Source organism: Myxocyprinus asiaticus, chromosome 12 (genome assembly GCF_019703515.2).
Source record: "Myxocyprinus asiaticus isolate MX2 ecotype Aquarium Trade chromosome 12, UBuf_Myxa_2, whole genome shotgun sequence".
NCBI classification, from domain to species: Eukaryota; Metazoa; Chordata; class Actinopteri; order Cypriniformes; family Catostomidae; genus Myxocyprinus; species Myxocyprinus asiaticus.
Genome location: NC_059355.1, coordinates 41,520,329 through 41,538,469, shown reverse-complemented (window position 1 = coordinate 41,538,469; position 18,141 = coordinate 41,520,329). Strand labels below are relative to the sequence as shown.

At 40.3% G+C, this 18,141-nt stretch overlaps 1 protein-coding gene across 1 annotated transcript in view; it reads right to left on the bottom strand.

Moving 5' to 3' along the window:
- The window catches only part of LOC127449422 (contactin-4-like), a 261,042-nt gene that overhangs the window by 154,397 nt on the left and 88,504 nt on the right, over positions 1 to 18,141 (bottom strand). Inside the window, exons 3-4 of the mRNA XM_051712833.1 lie at positions 10,694 to 10,826; positions 960 to 1,135 (exon numbers count right to left, since the gene is read on the bottom strand). Coding sequence (XP_051568793.1) covers positions 960 to 1,135; positions 10,694 to 10,826 — 309 coding nt within the window. The remainder of the gene's footprint in view (positions 1 to 959; positions 1,136 to 10,693; positions 10,827 to 18,141) is intronic.

Sequence of the window (18,141 nt, the reverse complement as noted above, 5' to 3'; positions counted from 1 at the left end):
ACCAGTGGTTAAACTGAGATTTCAGATGTGGAGGAACCCTAAATTTAGTGTGAACTGTCTACTTCTATGGTGATTTTTCTCTTTCAAATGAACTACTGTCATGGTGGAGCACCAGTTTTAAAAGAAAATTGCAGAACAAATAAGCTAAAGTTAAAATATTTATAGCAACTTATCTGAATAATAACAGACTTTTGAAGGTTCCACTATGGCCCCCTTGAGTTCTGTGGTTTAACACCGCCACAGTAATGCAAGAATGCATGTTAACCATGTTCAACTAATCATGTCAAAGCATGTCAAATGATCAAGTGAATTTTAGAGATCATCAAGCAAATATCTGGTAACTGCAATGCTTATTCCTAAGTGAAAATAAGTTGTAAAAATGAAAAACTGGACATTTATAAATGAATTTACTGCTTTCAACTGCTCCATTAGACAGCATTTTTATTCTTTCAACCAACTGCCAAAGTGCACACACCAGTTTTTTGGGATATCAAATGCCTTGAAGGACACATCTATGCTGCTTCCAATGAACGACTTAGCTGCAAGTCATTGCTTTCAAAACATTTATTTTAAGGAGTGCAAAGAATGAAAGTGTTTTACTGCATCTATTTTATTTATTTGTATTTATTTAATTGCAATTCTGCATATTCCCTACATTTCCCTATCAATCAAATATAGGGATATGATCATGACTGCGAGACTGAATCTGGCCCCTGAACAACCTGAGTACATGTGTGTGTTTGTGTGTGAAAGAGAGAGACAAAGTGAGAGAGAAACAGGAAAGAGAGAGTGCAAGAAAGTGATTAGGCTCTCCTTAGGGGAAACATTTCCAGTTTGATCATGTCATCAGCCAGGAGAACAAGGGCAGCATACAAGATGCATCATCAGGTCTGCAATGTCCTAATTGTTTGGGCCTGAACTATGCTGTTGGTTTGATCAGAGATCAGACCATGACTTACAGGCAAAGTTTAGGCTGGCCTCCCTGCTGACGATAGTCCCGAAGGAGTTCGAAGCCAGGCATTGGTATGTCCCAGCATCTTCGTCTTTATTGAGATGGGTGATGCGAAGGTTGCCACCAGAGAGGCTGTGGTGGGAGCCGGGTTTAGGGTTGATCAGAGTGCCATTTAGCTTCCACCTACATGACAAAGGAGCACAGATTTAGAAGCTAAACCAAAGAAGAATTGTAAACTTGTACCAGGAAACAAAAGATGTGGTGTAACTACCCATAGGGAAGACAAATCACAAATGAAAGATCTTTAATATAAACATTGTTTCTCCTTGAAAGCAACAAGATATTTGCATACAGTAAAGCCACATTCACACTAATTCGTTTTCATTCCTAACATCCTAATTTTCCAAAGTATTGGAGAGTGTTCAAAATGCATTGTTTTTGGTGGTGGAAAATGCCATTCTAGACTGAACAGGAGGCATAAATGTACTGAAATAATGCACTCTCAAATTAAAACGTGTGAGTCTGGATAAGGACTCAGGTGGAGTCTCATACTTGGTGTTTCTCCAGAGAAAACGATCCTAGTAATCTCACACAAGTCTCCTCTAGAGTTTCAAAAGAGATACCAACAACTCTTACAGTCTCAATCTGTGCTTATATTTGACAAGACACCAAAGACTACGTCCACATTAATCCGGATACATTTGACAACGGCATTTTCATTTTGAAATGCTCTCATTCCACGATGAATTCCACATTTTTTGGACGAAAAAAACAACTAAGAAACGTGGTCTGAAACACAATTGTCCTCGTGTTCTGTCGCCAGATAGCAATTCAGAATAGACTTTTCATTGCCTTTGAAGGAATGCAATATGAAGGATGTATTAAGTAACACTTATAACACTAATAATGCTCTCAAAGTGATTAGCAGGCACAGCAACACTGCTACAACATGGGCTGCCATCTTGATTGTTTTGGGTTAAATAAATCCCATGACTGCCTCACATGACAATAAATTCGTCGAATTTCATTTTCGAATATCACAGCTTTCCCAGTCCACACCACAACGTGAATACACATTTTTTAACATTTTTCCACTTTGGAGATCGTTTTCAAAAATCTCAGTTTTCGATGGACAAAAAGGCAGTTTCAGTGTGGACATAAGGCCAAAACCAAGAGAAAAAGATGCGTTTTAAAATTTATCCTGATTAATGTGGACGTAGTCAAAATCTGCAATCAAAAGACAGGGATTTTAATTTGCTCAGTTAACAAATTCTTCCATGAACATATTATCTGATCCATGCCATCCACAATTTTTTTTTTTTAGCTCTAGATTGTTACTTCAAAAAAAAAATCTTTTAATTCAGTTCTATTTTATTTATTTGTATTTTTTATAGAAATTTTAGAACTTTATTAAAGAGTAGCGTGTAATTTCTGCACCACTATAGGCACCAAATGGAATTCCAAAAATAATGAGGTTTGCCAAAGGTAATGAATTCTAAGGCTAAAATTTTGCCTAACATCTTTTGTGTTCCACAAAAAAAGTAGATTTAAAACAATATGGGGGTGAGTAAATTATGGAAGATTTTTTATGGGTCTACTTTCCCTTTAAGACAGAGTTTAAGAAGAAAACAAATGTCTGGAATCAGGCAGATTACATTCAAAGGAGATTATTTTGCATAACTACTGATGTGCCAGTCAGGTGCAGGTAGTTAATAGGGTACAAATCACAGATGACAAAAAAGTTCCAAGTGTGATCCCACATAAAGACAACCAGTAAACTGTACAAGCTACTGAGATCCACTTTATTATTAGGCCCCTGAGTAAAGCACTTAGTACACTAGACTAACTCCAAGGGGATTGTCCCAGCAATTAGTGCACTGCAAACTACTGTAAACAACTTTGCATAAAAATGTGTCTCTTAAATGAAAAGCAACCAGCTGTAGTACTGATTCAACCAGAAACCTGTTTTTTTTGTTTGTTTTTTTTTAAGATTAATGCCCAAAATATCACACCCTGTGACCATCCAACTTGTTAGATCACCACGTCATTTGGCATCAAATCTGAGCTTTATCATTGCAGAGGACCAATTAGAACTAAACTGCAGTGAGCACCTCCGTATTCTATAGCACACAATGTAATCACGACAGGAATTCAGCAAGATTACTGAGGGATATAATCCATTTAAGACAGCACCTGAGTCCCCACCCCTTTAAACAGCCTTATTAAAACAAACAGTTTCCCAATCAATATGAATAAACTTCAGGGTGCCTTTCTGGAAACCCATTATTCATGTACAAACCAGTCTTTGAAATATCTCTTTTTTGTCATCGACAGAGGTAATGTTTAGAAGATTTATTTTCCCTTAGGTTATGACGCGTGTGCATTATTGTTATGATATCTAACTTTTACAGGAGAAATCCAGATTAAGTTATTAACAGCCCGTGGTTATCTTTTGAACAAGACTAAAATGCCATGTTTCACTGTACGGATTTATAAACGTACCATTAATAGACCAATTTAATTGGTGTTCCTGCATGGTTTGTCACCAATAACTAGTATATCTCTCTTGCTATCTCCCATTGCAGAAACTTCACATTCTTTTTTCCATTTTAAAAGACCACTAGAACTTGTGAATGGCCATAAATTGAGAAAAAGGGGTTTTAATCCCAGATAATTACACCATCTACCAGCATGGGCTCGTACAAAATGAGTCATCAATAATTTTAGTCAATTTTTCAGAAATAAAAAGACTGAACATTTTACGTGTATATCCACTAAAAAAAAAAGTATTTATCAAGTTTTAGGAGTACACTCGCATATAGATAGCATCAAGTCGTTTAAGTAGGGTTAATTCAGATAAATTGGGCCACTTTTCTTATTGAGATGACTGTCAAAAATTCGCCCATTTTTTTTTATAAGTGTAACTGTCATGAAAGCTAATGCTAAAATATCCAGTTCAGCATGTGGTACATTCAGACTAGACTTTCATAAATGGTGTCTGTAGTACAACATCTTGTTTCCTTTGGCTTTTTCACATTTGTATACAAATGCTTCTTATTTCCTTAAACAAAAACTGAATCTACCTAATGCCCCTGAGAGGAAGGTCATTTGCACACCCAAAACAATCTTTCCACCAGGAAGATACTGCTCGTCTATGCTAGCCTGAGAAATAGTATGGGTGCAGCTCTTCATTGTTTCTTTCAGGATCTTTATGCCATCTTTTCTCTTGAGTATAATTTGAATCTAGTAGCACTAGTGTTTTAAAAAGACAAGAATGCAATAAATATTTCAGCCCACAGCGAATGATATTGTGTGGTCTTAAGAGATGCTAGTAATTGATAGGAATGGAGGTTTCCAAAGCTCATGCTCCCCCCAAACAAATATACAGTAAATAGGAGGTACTTAGGCTTCAGAAAATTGTTTTTTTAGGTGAATAATAATTTATAAATACATCATAGCTTTTAGTGCAGGAACCAAACTTTTAAGACTATTTAAATTTGCTTTCAGTAATTTTTTCCCCATTAAAAAAGTTTTAGTCCTAAAGAAATGAATAGTAATTTTTTTAACATATGTATAAAATCATGACCACTCACACGATATGAGGACTCTAGTCATATCAGTAACCTTATAAAAGCTGTTTTATTGTACATGGGGCAGGGGCGCCATCATGGGGGCTGCCATTGTAGAATCACGCGGCCAGATGAATACTAATTGCTTAATCTCAGTAGCCATCTTGTTATTGGACACTTTCACTCTTGGATTAAATTAATCATGGCTGATTGTGAATAGCGAATTTCTACAATGGCATCTGTAACTGAAAACTATTGATTTTGAATGATACTGCATCCACACCAATAGGTGTCACTGTAAGTCCAAGATGACACGAACACGAAGCCTTCATGGGCATCAACTGTGGCTTTGTACATGATATAATAATACGCAAAGTTTAAATAATTTTAAATAAAAATGTAAATTAAAGTTAATAAAAAAAAACAAAAATTAAAAAAAAATAAGAACAACAAATTGAATTTATTATTTTAACTGATGGCCAAAATTCCTGTTTTAAATGTCAAAACAGATGTTTAATATGTTTAAAACTAGCTACTTTTGTGCCAAATGTGGTAAGTCACTATTTCTAACAATAAATTTCATGTTGAAATACTGTACTTTTCCACCATCGAGTAGCAGGTTATTTGTAAAGTATAAAAGCAAATTAAGAATAATGACAATACAACATCTAGTGTGACTTGCAAAAGAAATGTTTATTAAAATGTTGCAACATTATTTTAGTGCTATGACATCTAATTATATAAAACAACACTGCATGAAAACAAGAGAAGGGTACGAATGGATGTCATCAGATATTACTAACCCTGGTCCCTGCAAGAAATGAAGATTTCACCACCTACAGTTCCCATCTTGGGTGACAAAACATCCAGTCCATGTCACAGACAGCCTGTGTTATTTTCTTTATCTCTAAGCTTTTTTGTGACACTTTTGCATTTTCACACTATGCCAATGCTTCATTCGCATTTCATCATTCGGGCCAGAAATATCACCACATTCCACAAAACATATCAACTTTATTTCAAGAGTTCAATTATCAGCATACAAATGAGAATGCTGCTATGTGACAGCATGTAAAAAAAACAAAAATGTGTATCCGTTAAAAAAATTACCCACATCCCATCTGCTGCTGTAACTATGGCTACGGGCGATACTTTGATTGACAGTTCTCCCTTAACTTTAAGATGAGGTGACGCAAGAATACTCCATTGCATTCTGTAGTCTCCTTCATGTCTTAAATTGAGATTGTAGGAGTGAGTTAGAATCAGAGGTTGTATGGAGCTTTGTAGAGAAAAGGTGGGAAGTCTTAAGTATAAGGAGAGGCAGTTGTCTCAGATGAAGTGAGTCTGGCAGTATAATTTACAATATGTTGTTAAACTTTAATTATACTGCCTCTCCAACCTTCTCCTAAAGGAGTAAGTGTTAAAAATTGTCAGACCAAGTAAGGTTCACAAAGGCGTGTGTAAGTGTAAGTGTGTAAGTATAAGTGTAAGTTTTACTTATGGTTTTTGATATAAATGGCACAGGTCTTGTGCCATTTAAAAAATAGGGACAGTGAAAGAAAGAGAAAGGGAGGAATAAAGGGGGAATTAAATCCGGAAATGACATAAGCCCGACTCAAACTCGTGTTGTCCGCACAAGCTCTACCAGACAATGCATGTTTCAGGCTACATAATATGTTTCTATGATAGCAAAAAAGATAATAAATGAGCATTCACTCAAAAAAATTTGAAAATATAAAGAAAAGGTGTTTTAGCATTTTATAAGGCTGTCAGTAGATTTTCAAACTGATACACTGCTCTTCATAGGCCAAGAAGGCACAGTTATAGGCTACTCTCAAAATGACCAGGCCAATTAATCAGCTGATATTTCAGTCTATCTCTACTATAAATCACCCTTCCATCCATTCATCCATTAATTTTCAATACCCGCTTCTCTTATGTAGGGTCGTGGGGGGTGCTGGAGCCTTCCCCAGCTACCTCAGGCCGAATATAAATCAGCCCAACTTTTATATTTGAAACCTAAAATTTTATTCACAGCACAACTATACAAGACGTTTAAAGTTTGCAAATGCAATTGAGTTTAAAACTGAACTCTTTGAAATCTGCAATCTACAACAAATATTTCCTGTAGCCTAAAGCTGGCTCCACACTAGCAGACTCAGAAGGGGGGACGACACACACTTAATGACTGTTTTTGCTGATCTTGCCCTCCTAATCAGTGAGCCTGTCACACTTCCCAATTAAAAACAGATGGAAGGTGTCACACTTAATGACTGCCTTTGACTTTTCTCATCGCTTCACTGTCACGCCCCATTTTCACAGCCAATCAACCTGAAACTTTTGAATACACAGGTATTTTTCAATATTACTATAAGAGTCTGTAGCATCTGCTATGATTGGTTGTTTGTTAAAGTCATGTCCTATTGAGAACACATAGCAAAAAGAAACTGCATCCTTTACTTTCACACATTTATTGTCACATTGTCCAAAGAGCTGGCGACAAACGTGTCATTTGGTAGAAAGTGAACTATTCAAAAGTATATTAAAGCCCCACACTAAAGCTCCGAACTAAAATATAACAAAAGTACAAACTTGTAATGTATGCATATTTATACATCATGTTATTTAAATGTAGACTACAATATACATATATATATATATAATCTAAAGCTGAATACAAATATAAAGCTTTCGTTTACATTATATAAAATAATATAAGACCCAAGTATTAAATGTAAAAGGTTTTACACATTTATAGTCACGTTGTGCAAAGATCAGGGCAGCAGAAATTGTTTTCTTTTAACAGTCTATTATGATATGACATATTAGATATGTCATACATACTTTTTGACTCCAAAGAGCAATAAGCTTCTCTGCAGGTTCGGTCGGCTTTCGCAAAGTTATATTTTAAAACATTTTTGAAAATTTGCGTAGTTGTTATTTTTATCCGTCATTAGTTGCTTTTGCATTATTACATAGGTTACATAAACTAAAGTAATTTTAAGAGTCAGATCAGGTAACTACAACACATTTTCACTTCCGCAGTGTAGTTTGACATAAAAATTGAACAAAAGTATGATTACCTAGCATCACAATATCAAGCACCTTACAGCAGTGACAGCTTAAACCAGACACTTCATTTGCTGAGCACATGCTTTACGTGCTCACGTTCAAACAGCCATTACGTTGCACCATACAACACCATCTGGCACAGGAGGCAGTTTGAGGATCTGTTGCATACTTTAAATGTTCTTGCGTAACACGTCGCTCACTAAAACCTTCTTCCAAGAAGGGAGACACATGCCAGATGCCTTAGCTCAAAAGCTACAATCACAGCTTTGATTATCCTGTGGGCTTGTATGAGCTTAAATAATGAGTAATGAAACAGGCACTGGGGAATCATGGGCTAGCCTTGCAGGCTAAATTAGCTTTGGTGCAGGATGAGAGCAGTTCAGAAGGTTGAATTTAATGCACTTTGAAAGTGATGGACACTAGAGCTGCCAACAGAGGGACATTCATCAAAAGGGCTCCATGATTCAGCCAACTTGACAGGAAACAGGAAGCTCCTGATTAGCTTTTCCATTAAGCTTGATCAATTCCGGAACACACATGGATCTGTCTTTCCACAGAAATCTGAACAGTATTTGGGGGGGGGGGACATTTGAACCTATCGAACCGGATGCCTTATTAACTTACTTTATACTTAAAAACATACTGTACTTAAAAGGAGATGCCATTTTTAAGATGTTAAAAAACTTTCTCCTATCCCAACTTAAAAGGATAGTTCAGTCACAAATTAGATTTATGTCATAATTTACATACCCTCATGTTTTTCGTAACCTGTAAAACTTCTGTTTCTGTAAAAAAATATATTTTTTACAAGCATTTCCTCCATCTGACGTAGCAATAATGACAACCAATGGCATGAGTTTGGGGTGGAACTATGCATTTGACCGACCAATAGCAGGTGGGGGGAGTATTCGGTAATCTGGCTTGGAAACATATCATTATTTTTACAATTCTGTTTGGTTTAACCTGAAACTGTAACCTCGATTTTTTCTCGATTTAAGAAAACGTGGAAGGAGTCCAAATTAATTTTTGTGGTAATCAACATTACGCCACAAATTCTTTTGATTGAGCTTAACTTGTACTGAACCCGGAATATACCTTTAACAGATCCTGTCACAACGTAATACAACATTTGAAAATTCATTAAACGATTGGGCAGTGAAGCTATATTGGACAGCAAACCCACATCCCATGAGGAAGCGCTGTATCTCATTTCACTTAAGAACAAGACATTTACATAGAAGTCAGTAGCAACAAAAAAAAAACATTTTAAAAGTCGCATTTATTTTCTCTATCTACAAATTTATTTTTAACCATAACTTATAAATATTTGAAGACAGACCTACCACGAGCTCCGAGGTTGTTAATTGATGGTATATGCAGCTGTTGAAGCCATCAGTCTAGTCAAGAAAATTGTGTTTAAAGAAATATTCCAGGTTCATTTCAAGTTAAGCTCAATCGACAGCATTTGTGGCATAATATTGATTACCACAAAAATGTATTTGGATTTGCCCCTCCTTTTCTTTATTTTTTAAATTTTTTTATTTTCTCCCAATTTGTAATGCACAATTCACACTACTTAGTAGGTCCTCGTGGTGGCGTGGTTACTCACCTCAATCAGACTGAGACAGTCAATCCACGCATCTTATCACATGGCTCGCCTTGCATGACACCGCGGAGACTCACAGCATGTGGAGGCTCATGCTACTCTTCACGCTCATGCAACTTACCACGTGCCACATTGAGAGCGAGAAACCCTAATCGTGACCACGAGGATTACGCGCACCCCATGCGACTCTACCCTCCCTAGCAACCGGGCTAATTTGGTTGCATAGGACACCTGGCTGGAGTCACTCAGCATGCCCTGGATTCGAACTTGCGACTCCAGGGGTTGCCCCTCCTTTTCTTAAAAAAATCTGGGATCCAGTCAGGCACTTACATTGGAATTGAATGGGGGACAATTTTTGAACGTTAAAATACTGACCGTTTCAAAAGTATAGCCACAAGACATAAACATTATGCATGTAAACATGATTTTAGAGTGATAAACTTGCATACTAACCTTTCTGTGTAAAGTTATAGCAATTTTACCACTTCGTAGCCATGACGATGTAATGTCAACAAACCCTAAAACCCTAAAATGACTGTAAAAATGACAATTTAAACAAATTTATAGCTCAAATAATACATGAGTTGTAACAGAAGAATGAATGTAAGTGCTTTTAAAAAATTGTCCTCATTCACTTCCATTGGCTACATTCACTTCCATTGTAAGTGCCAACATTGTGGCAATCAACATTATGGCACAAAGGCTGTCAACTGAGTTAGACTTGAATTGAACCTGGAATATTTTTTAATAGCTGTTTTTCTGGTGAAAAATTACATAAACCATGATCCTGAAGCGAAATGATCCACTAATCAGAGAATCACAGGAAATAAAGCGCACTAAAAGAGCTCTGCAGCAAATGTCCTCTTCCATGACACACAGCAAATAATTTAATCGATTTGGTCTCTCTACACTCTCAAACTACTTGTATGTTTGCAATTATTTTAACATACTGCAATAAAATCGAAATATATTGTTTCTATACTTATATTCAGTGATTTTAAATCAATAGTTGTAAATTTTTCCATAGTTTTTATTTGAATGTCATTGATAATGCTTCATGGGATTGTAGTTCACTCCCTCATTAAATATGTTAAATATACAGTCTAGTACCATTTAGTCAAATTTTTAAAATACTATTTCAAATACTTTTTTACTTCAAATCAAAGTTTGTAATGACCTCTAAGCTGGTTGTTTTGGTTCATAGGTTAGAACTATTTATGAAGGATTTTATGAAATCTGAAACCAAGACATCTGAAAAAGTTGCCGAGCACTATTGTGCTCTATTATCTGAGAGTGTGGAACATGGTAATTTCAAACAACTTCTTTAACTCACCATAAAGCTACTGTGGCCATGTGTATTGGTATGAAAGATACCCCTACAGAACATTTATTGTAATTTGACAAAAAACCTAGCTGAGGGACAATTTACTGAAGCAGTTATGCAGATGACCAAACAATAGTGTTTTTGCCATGCCAAGCTGGCAGTCAGCTCACCTGTAAAAAGGAACAGGGTGACCTTGAGCTTCACAGCTGAATACCACCTCCCTGTTCTTCTCCATAGAGTCTACTGGAAACACAATGCTGCCCGGCTGCTTAGTGAACACAGGGCTCTGCAACGTGTTGCCTACTGGGAAAAAGAGAGAGAGAGAGCGATCAGCAAGCTCCGCTTACATAGACACTCAACCTGCTTGCAAAACAAACTATTAGCTGGTGGTGTTGAGCAGGCCAACACTGGTAAGCCATTAGATGTTCAAACCACAAGTAGACAATATCAATTAATTCACATGACATCACAGCAACTGTAATGGAACCGCCGTTGACTGATTTAGTGCAACGGTTTGAGGACTCGTATTCATTGCTTTCCGTCACTCCTCTGGTGTTTAGCCTTCGCTACAGCACCGCAGTTGTAACAGGAAACGTGTAGGCAATTAAATGTGTGGTAAGCACTTCTCAGTTGCCATTTGATGCTTCTCATGTGAGGTGACATGCTGAGATTGCTCACACAACCTTCTCTGTTAAAGGCACAATTACAAAATGCTACTGTTATGCCCAAACTATAAAACAAATTTAGTGTAAATTTACAGTATATTCATGCCAACCAGTTGCTGTACTTTCACAGTAATTTGTCAGTAGTAGCATATTACAATTAAAATTTTGCAGGGAACAGGGCAAGTAAATTACTGATGAACTGTAATAGCAATAGTGTAAAGAATATATATTATGTATAGTCTTCAATATCTTCAGCATCATGCAGTTTTATTGCAAGTAGATTTTTTATTTAAACAAACATTCCACAATTTTTTTGGTTAAATGAAAGTCACTTGGTGGACTTGGTGACTTTTTATCTAGCCTTAATAATTTTTTTTTGTTTTTTGTTTTTTGGTACTTTTCAAATGCCTTTATGCATGTTCACTATTTTAACCTGGTCCCAGACCTAGACTTTAGTATTAAACTATGAATATCCATTACAAAACAAAAATTATTACAAATGTACAACTATGATAATGTAAACAAAGAGTGAAATAAACATTTCAATATTTATTGTGTGAAAATTATTTGTATACACTTTTCAAAAATTATGACTGTCCCACTTGAAGGGACATTTCCACCTCACCGAACAATTTTGCCCCGAATACATTTTTTTCAAAGGTTAGTGTACTTGCTACATGATGACTGCCTGAAAAGGGATGGTGAAAATGATCCATATATGCCCTCAGCACTTTCCCACACCGTGTTGTTGGTTACTGCATATTTGCTGGCTCTTTGCAAATAAATCTCATTAAAATCTGCACTCTACCTTGTTGGATCTCTGCCCAAATGATCTCAAACAAACTTGGCAAAACAAAAAAGTAAAAGCAGAGGAAGCAGATCTGAGACTAAATAACTTTGATTGCTGCAGCTGTAAAAAGCTCTAAAGGTCATCTGGCTTACTAACAAGCAGTGGAAGAGAGTATTTTCTCTCTAAAGCAGAGAGCATCTGTACATATTTCAGTTCCTATCTGTCACTCACTCGACTTTGTGTCGATGTAGTGACACTAGGGGTTACTCTTGGGAGCCCCAAACACCTCTGCTTTTTGAAAAAAGGCCCTATGGAATTTGCTTGCCATTCCCCCTCACATACGGGTATAAAAGGAGCTGGTATGCAACCACTCATTCAGATTTTCTTTTTGGAGCCGAGCGGTTCTATTCATTGAAGCTGAATTCATCCGCGAGTTCTTTCACCTCATCTGCTGGATTTTACGGTGCATTTCAGCGGCTTCTTCCCCTCTGCACCCGTGGAGTGCAGAGAACGCCCCTGGGTGCTTTGGCAGAATAACAAAAAGAGTATATTCTAAAAAGAGTATATTGTATTTTCATTCTAAAAGAGCGGCACACACGGAACGTCTTTTTAAAGATGCCTTTCCGTTTGTGTGTTATTCCTGGTTGCGGTTGTTATCTCACCGCTTCTGATGGCCACGCTCGCAGTCTTACGTGTCTGGGTGCTGCCCATGCGGAGACATCGTTCGTGGATGGGTCTTGTCCTCATTGCGAGAACATGACCATGGAAACGTTGCGGTCGCGGCTTGCATTCGTAAGAAAGCAAGCCACCCCAGCAGCTCCCCGCCTTGGTCCTTCTACCTACGGGTATGAGGCCGTGCCAGTTAGCACTGGGGGCGATTTGGGGACCTCAATAGGAACACCTCTGCTGGGTAAACCCCCACAGACCTCCCATTCCCCAGCATGCTTGCTTGCCCCGGTCGGGCTCTACGGCGAGTTTGACCTCTTATCCGGAGCCCGGGAAGACGATGAGTTATTGAGCGCAGCATCGGAGAGCGGGCTCATCCGCTCTGACGTGGACGCCTCGGCTGGGCTCTCTCCTTTGGGTGTGGTCGCCCAGTCTCAGGCTGACGCGGAGGTGATGGACATGCTTTCCCGGGCAGCCGTGAGCATCAGGCTAGAGTGGAACCATTCACTCTCCCCTGAACCCTCGTGGTTCGATGATTGGTTCCTGGGCCCAGAGCACCGCACATGGCCGTGCCCGGCCCGGCCCCTTTCTTCCCGGAAGTGCATGAGGAGCTGACAATATCGTGGGGGGCACCTTTTACTGCCCGATCCTGATCTTTCAGCTCTCCCACTCTCACTACTCTCAATGGTGGGGCAGCCAAGGGGTATTCGTTGATCCCCCAGGTGGATAAGGTGCTCGCGGCGCACTTGTGCCCGCAGAGCGCCGCCACCTGGCGCTGGGCCCGAAGCTCCCATTCAGGGCCTGTAGGTTTATGTCGTCCCTGAAGGCTAAGGCCGATGGTGCCGCTGGACAAGCCACCTCCGCACTGCACGCCATGGCTCTCCTGCAAGTTCACCAAGCCAAGGCACTAAAAGAGCTGCACGAGGGTAGTTCTGACCCAGGATTGATGCAGGAACTGCGCTCGGTGACCGACCTCGCTCTCCTGGCGATGAAGATCACAGCGCAGTCTCTCGGGCAGGCGATGTCCACCCTGGTGGTCGAGGAGCACCAAATTTGGCTCAACCTGGTCGAGATAAGAGAGGCCGACAAGGCACGGTTCCTTGATGCCCCCATCTCCCAAGTTGGCCTATTCGGCGACACCATCTAGGACTTTACCCAGCAGTTCTCGGCGGTGAAGCAGCAGACGGAGGCCATTCAACACATCCTGCCCCGGCATGGCTCAAGACCCCGCACCCCGTCTGCTCGTCGACAAGGGCGTCCTCATACAGCAACAGCACCGGCTCTGCCGCAGCCCGCCCCTGTGGCCCGGACCCGGTGTGGAGCCCACTGCAGGAAGCAGATGCCACCCGTCTCATGGCCGGCCGCCAAGAACCCTAGGAAGGCTTCGAAGTGCCCCTGAGATGGGCGACCCCGGGAAGAGGAGATCCACTTCTAAAGAGCTGGTAGACAGACCACTCCATCCCCCGGTGGAGGGCCGCGAGGAGAATCTTTTGTTTCATTTTTCGGTGCATGCCCAAGAGGCTGCGGTACCCAAAACTTAAACAAAAGAGTGGTTTCCTTGTTATCTGGGTCACATGTCAGGTGTGCACGGCCGTCATCACGACCGCCGTCCATCGTCACTTTTCGCAGGTTTGGTGCTCCAGCAGCAGCTGTGATTATCCCATTGGTCCCCCTCGCCCAGAGTTTGGACACGTGGCTTGCGCTTTCCAACCAGTCGCGATGGCTGACCCATCCGTCCGACTCGGCTACGCGATTCAGTTCACCAGGCGCCCGCGCAGGTTCAACAGCGTCTGCTTCACCTCGGTGAAGGGCGAGAGCGCCGCTATCTTGCGTGCGGAGATCGCGACCCTTCTGCGCAAGGGCGCGATAGAGCCTGTCCCTCCAGCCGAGATGAAGAAAGGGTTTTACAGCCCTTCATCATACCGAAGAAAGGCGGTGGGTTGCGGCCAATCTTGGGCCTGCGAGTTCTGGACCAGGCCTTGCACAGACTCCCGTTCAAGATGTTGACACAAAAACACATTTTAGCGAGCGTCCGGCATCAAGATTTGTTCGCGGCGGTAGACCTGAAGGACGCATACTTCCACGTCTTGGTTTTACCTCGACACAGACCCTTACTCAGTCTCGATGACAGTGCGCCTCATGAACAAGTGTGCACAGTCGGTGCTGAACTGTCTGAAGGCGTTCAGACAGAAGACAGCGGTTCCACTGAAACTTTTTCAGAGGCTCCTGGGGCATATGGCATCCTCTGCAGTTGCCATACTGCTCGGGTTGATGCATATGAGACCGCTTCAGCACTGGCTTCAGACTCGAGTCCCGAGATAGGCATGGCGCTACGGGACACATCGCGTGGTCGTCACACCGATCTGTCACCGCCTCTTCAGCCCTTGGAACGACCTAGCATTTCAACAGGCAGGGATTCCCCTAGAGCAGGTCTCCAGGCGCGTCGTGGTTACGATAGACGCCTCCAAGACGGGCTGGGGCACCGTATGAAACGGGCACACAGCCGCAGGCTCCTGGACTGGCCCGTGGCTGTGTTGGCACATCAACTGCCTCGAGTTGTTGGCAGTACTGCTTGCCCTGTGGAGGTTCTGGCCATTGATCCAGGGCAAGCACGTGTTGGTCCGGACGGACAACACGGCGACGGTAGCATATATCAACCGTCAAGGTGGTCTACGCTCCCGTTGCACGTCACAACTCGCCCACTGTCTTCTCCTCTGGAGTCAGGAGCACCTCAAGTCACTACGAGCCACTCACATCCCGGGCGACCTCAACACCACAGCGGATGCGCTGTTACGACAGGTTATGCACAGGGGTGTGGTCTCCGTGGTGTCTTCCCCTTGGGAGTGACACCCCCTGACATAGACATTTATGGCCCCCAGTCGGTTAACAAATTCCACTCTTTTTGGGGAGAAAAAAATAGGAAAAGAGGCCACGGCTGGGCTTGCCTGTCCCTATTTGTTGGGCAGTCGACTTGTTCCCGAAGGACCGTTCGACGCTCATAAGAGCATTGGGGGAGGTTACGTGATGGCCTGGTGTGCTGGTTACGAGGCACACAGAGGTCTGCCCGTCTCGCACCGCTAGTCCACGTAACATAGTTCAGTAGTCGTGCCATTTTGTATAGTTACTTTCGTAACCTCTGTTCCCTGATGGAGGGAACGAGACGTTGTGTCCCTCTTGCCACAACGCTGAACTACCCGCTGAAATGGCCAGGACCTTGCTCGGCTCCTCAGCTCAAAACCTGAATGAGTGGTTGCATACCAGCTCCTTTTATACCCGCATGTCCGGGGGAGTGGCATGCAAATTCCACTCGCCAATTTCCATTTTTTCAAAGATCAGAGGTGTTTAGGGCTCTCAAGAGTGACCCCTAGTGTCATTACATCCACACAACGTCTCGTTCCCTCCATCAGGGAACGGAGGTTATGAAAGTAACCAGGATGTTCTAACAACCAGAAAAATGCTTTGTAGTAGGAGGAGGTATCAGTGCATTACTGATAGCAATAAATACATACAAGCAGCTTAAAAACAATATTCAGAACCTTTAAAAGAGCAACATAATCAGGAAAAGCAGTAAAAATATTGTTTTTCTTAAAAAAAAAACAAAAAAAAAACAAAAAAAATATTCCATGTTATGCATTTCTTAAAAACTGCTTTCTTGTTTGTGAACAAATTGTATTGCTTGCAGGAGACGAAGCAAGAGACAAATTTTAAGATTTATTTTTAAGACAGTTTGGTTGTATGTTGGGTTTTTGCTATATAAGCAATGTAATTGTATTTTGTACCACTGATAATATAAAAAATATTGTGATGAGAATGTAGTGCAACAGATCATTTATTTGATGTTTGTTTTTACGTTGACTATTGGTTTCTACCATGCACTTGCCTTCTATACATATTTTATGAAAAAATACAGAAGATGTTGCTCATTTGAGTGTTTTAATTAAGAAATAACATATTAAACCAAGCGGCTACCAATTGAAAAATTTTAATTGAGAAAACATGCAAATGCTTTTCAAGCAAAAAGATTTTTAATGTGATCAAATATCAAAATTATACTCTGTGTTTCACCAGTTCATAATCAAAAGAGTCAGTCAGCATCTATTTCACCAGAACTGGTTAGATGTCTGCTACCAGACCTGGGGGGGTTTCGGGACGGGTTTGGGTCGAGTTCGAGTCAGATTTTAAAGAACAACTTCAAGTTTGGGTTTGTAATAAATGAAAAATAACACCCACAAACAGGAAGTTCTGAACAAGTTCAGGTTGAAAAGTTCATGTGAATGTTACACATGACTCCAGGGTTGCATTTCCCAAAAGCATAGCAAGCTTAAGTTGATCGTAGAGACCACCGGTGCCAATGATTTCTACGATCAACTTAGGCTTACGATGCCTTCGGGAAATGCAGCCCAGTTTATTCTTCACCCAGCCAAGTTTTAGCACTTGATACATGGTAAGACAATGTTTTTTTTTTTTTTTCTTCTTTTTCTCACTTTTGCTAATGCTGCTTATGCTGTATAAATAAAATACAGCATATTGCAATGAATTTACTTGCTTGGAGAAGAAATTATAAAGAGAGTGAGCAATTTCGGTTTTGGAATCAGGTTCAGCCTTAAAATTTGACAGTAGCCTACCTGTGGGGTTGGGTCACACAATCTTGGGTATAGTGCCTGGTTTTAACTTAAGGCCTGTGCAGACCTCTAGAGCTGATGCATCTTTCAGGGGTAAGTGGATTGTTACAACATCAAGTATAAATGGTTGATTACTCACAAGCAAAGTGGAATTCTATCCATGGTGTGCAACATGGGGATGAAAGCACAGAGGTGAGTGTGTGCTGATCACTGCCTCCTGTAAGGCTGCTCTCTGCATCCTGGGTGCTTTAATTGGGTTTGTTTTGCTTCCCATCAAACAGACAGATACTTAATCTCAGCTCTAACCATCTCCACTAATTACCCCTGTGACATGACACTGACAGCCCCTTATTTCATTGTCAGAGGCACTATGGAGCATTCCCTCTGTACCTTGCGATAAACACCACTCGACAAACATCGGTTGGATATGATTGTTAAAAGATGGATCTTATCTGTGCAATTTTAGTGGGTTTTGGAAATTGACGTCTGTGTGTTTTTTTCATAGGAAATCACTGATTCTTGAGATAAGGGACAAAACGTGTTTAAAATCTGAGTTTTTATTTTTTAATACTAAATTAATTTGAAATGGATACATTTGTAGACAAAGATCTCAGCTAAAGAACCATGTAAGGTAACAAGTTTTAAGAAAATGCTTTTTTCTGAAAATTTACAATTATTCACTTTATAACTTATATTCAACTGTGGTTTATGTCAACTCCATCAGACATACTGAAAGCATGCTATTTTAATTTGATCCATCCAACAAGAGTGTGAAGTCTTTAATTATCTAATAATGGTGTTCAGTAAAGGAGTTAAGTGATAAAATGCATTATATATATATATATATATATATATATATATATATATATATATAT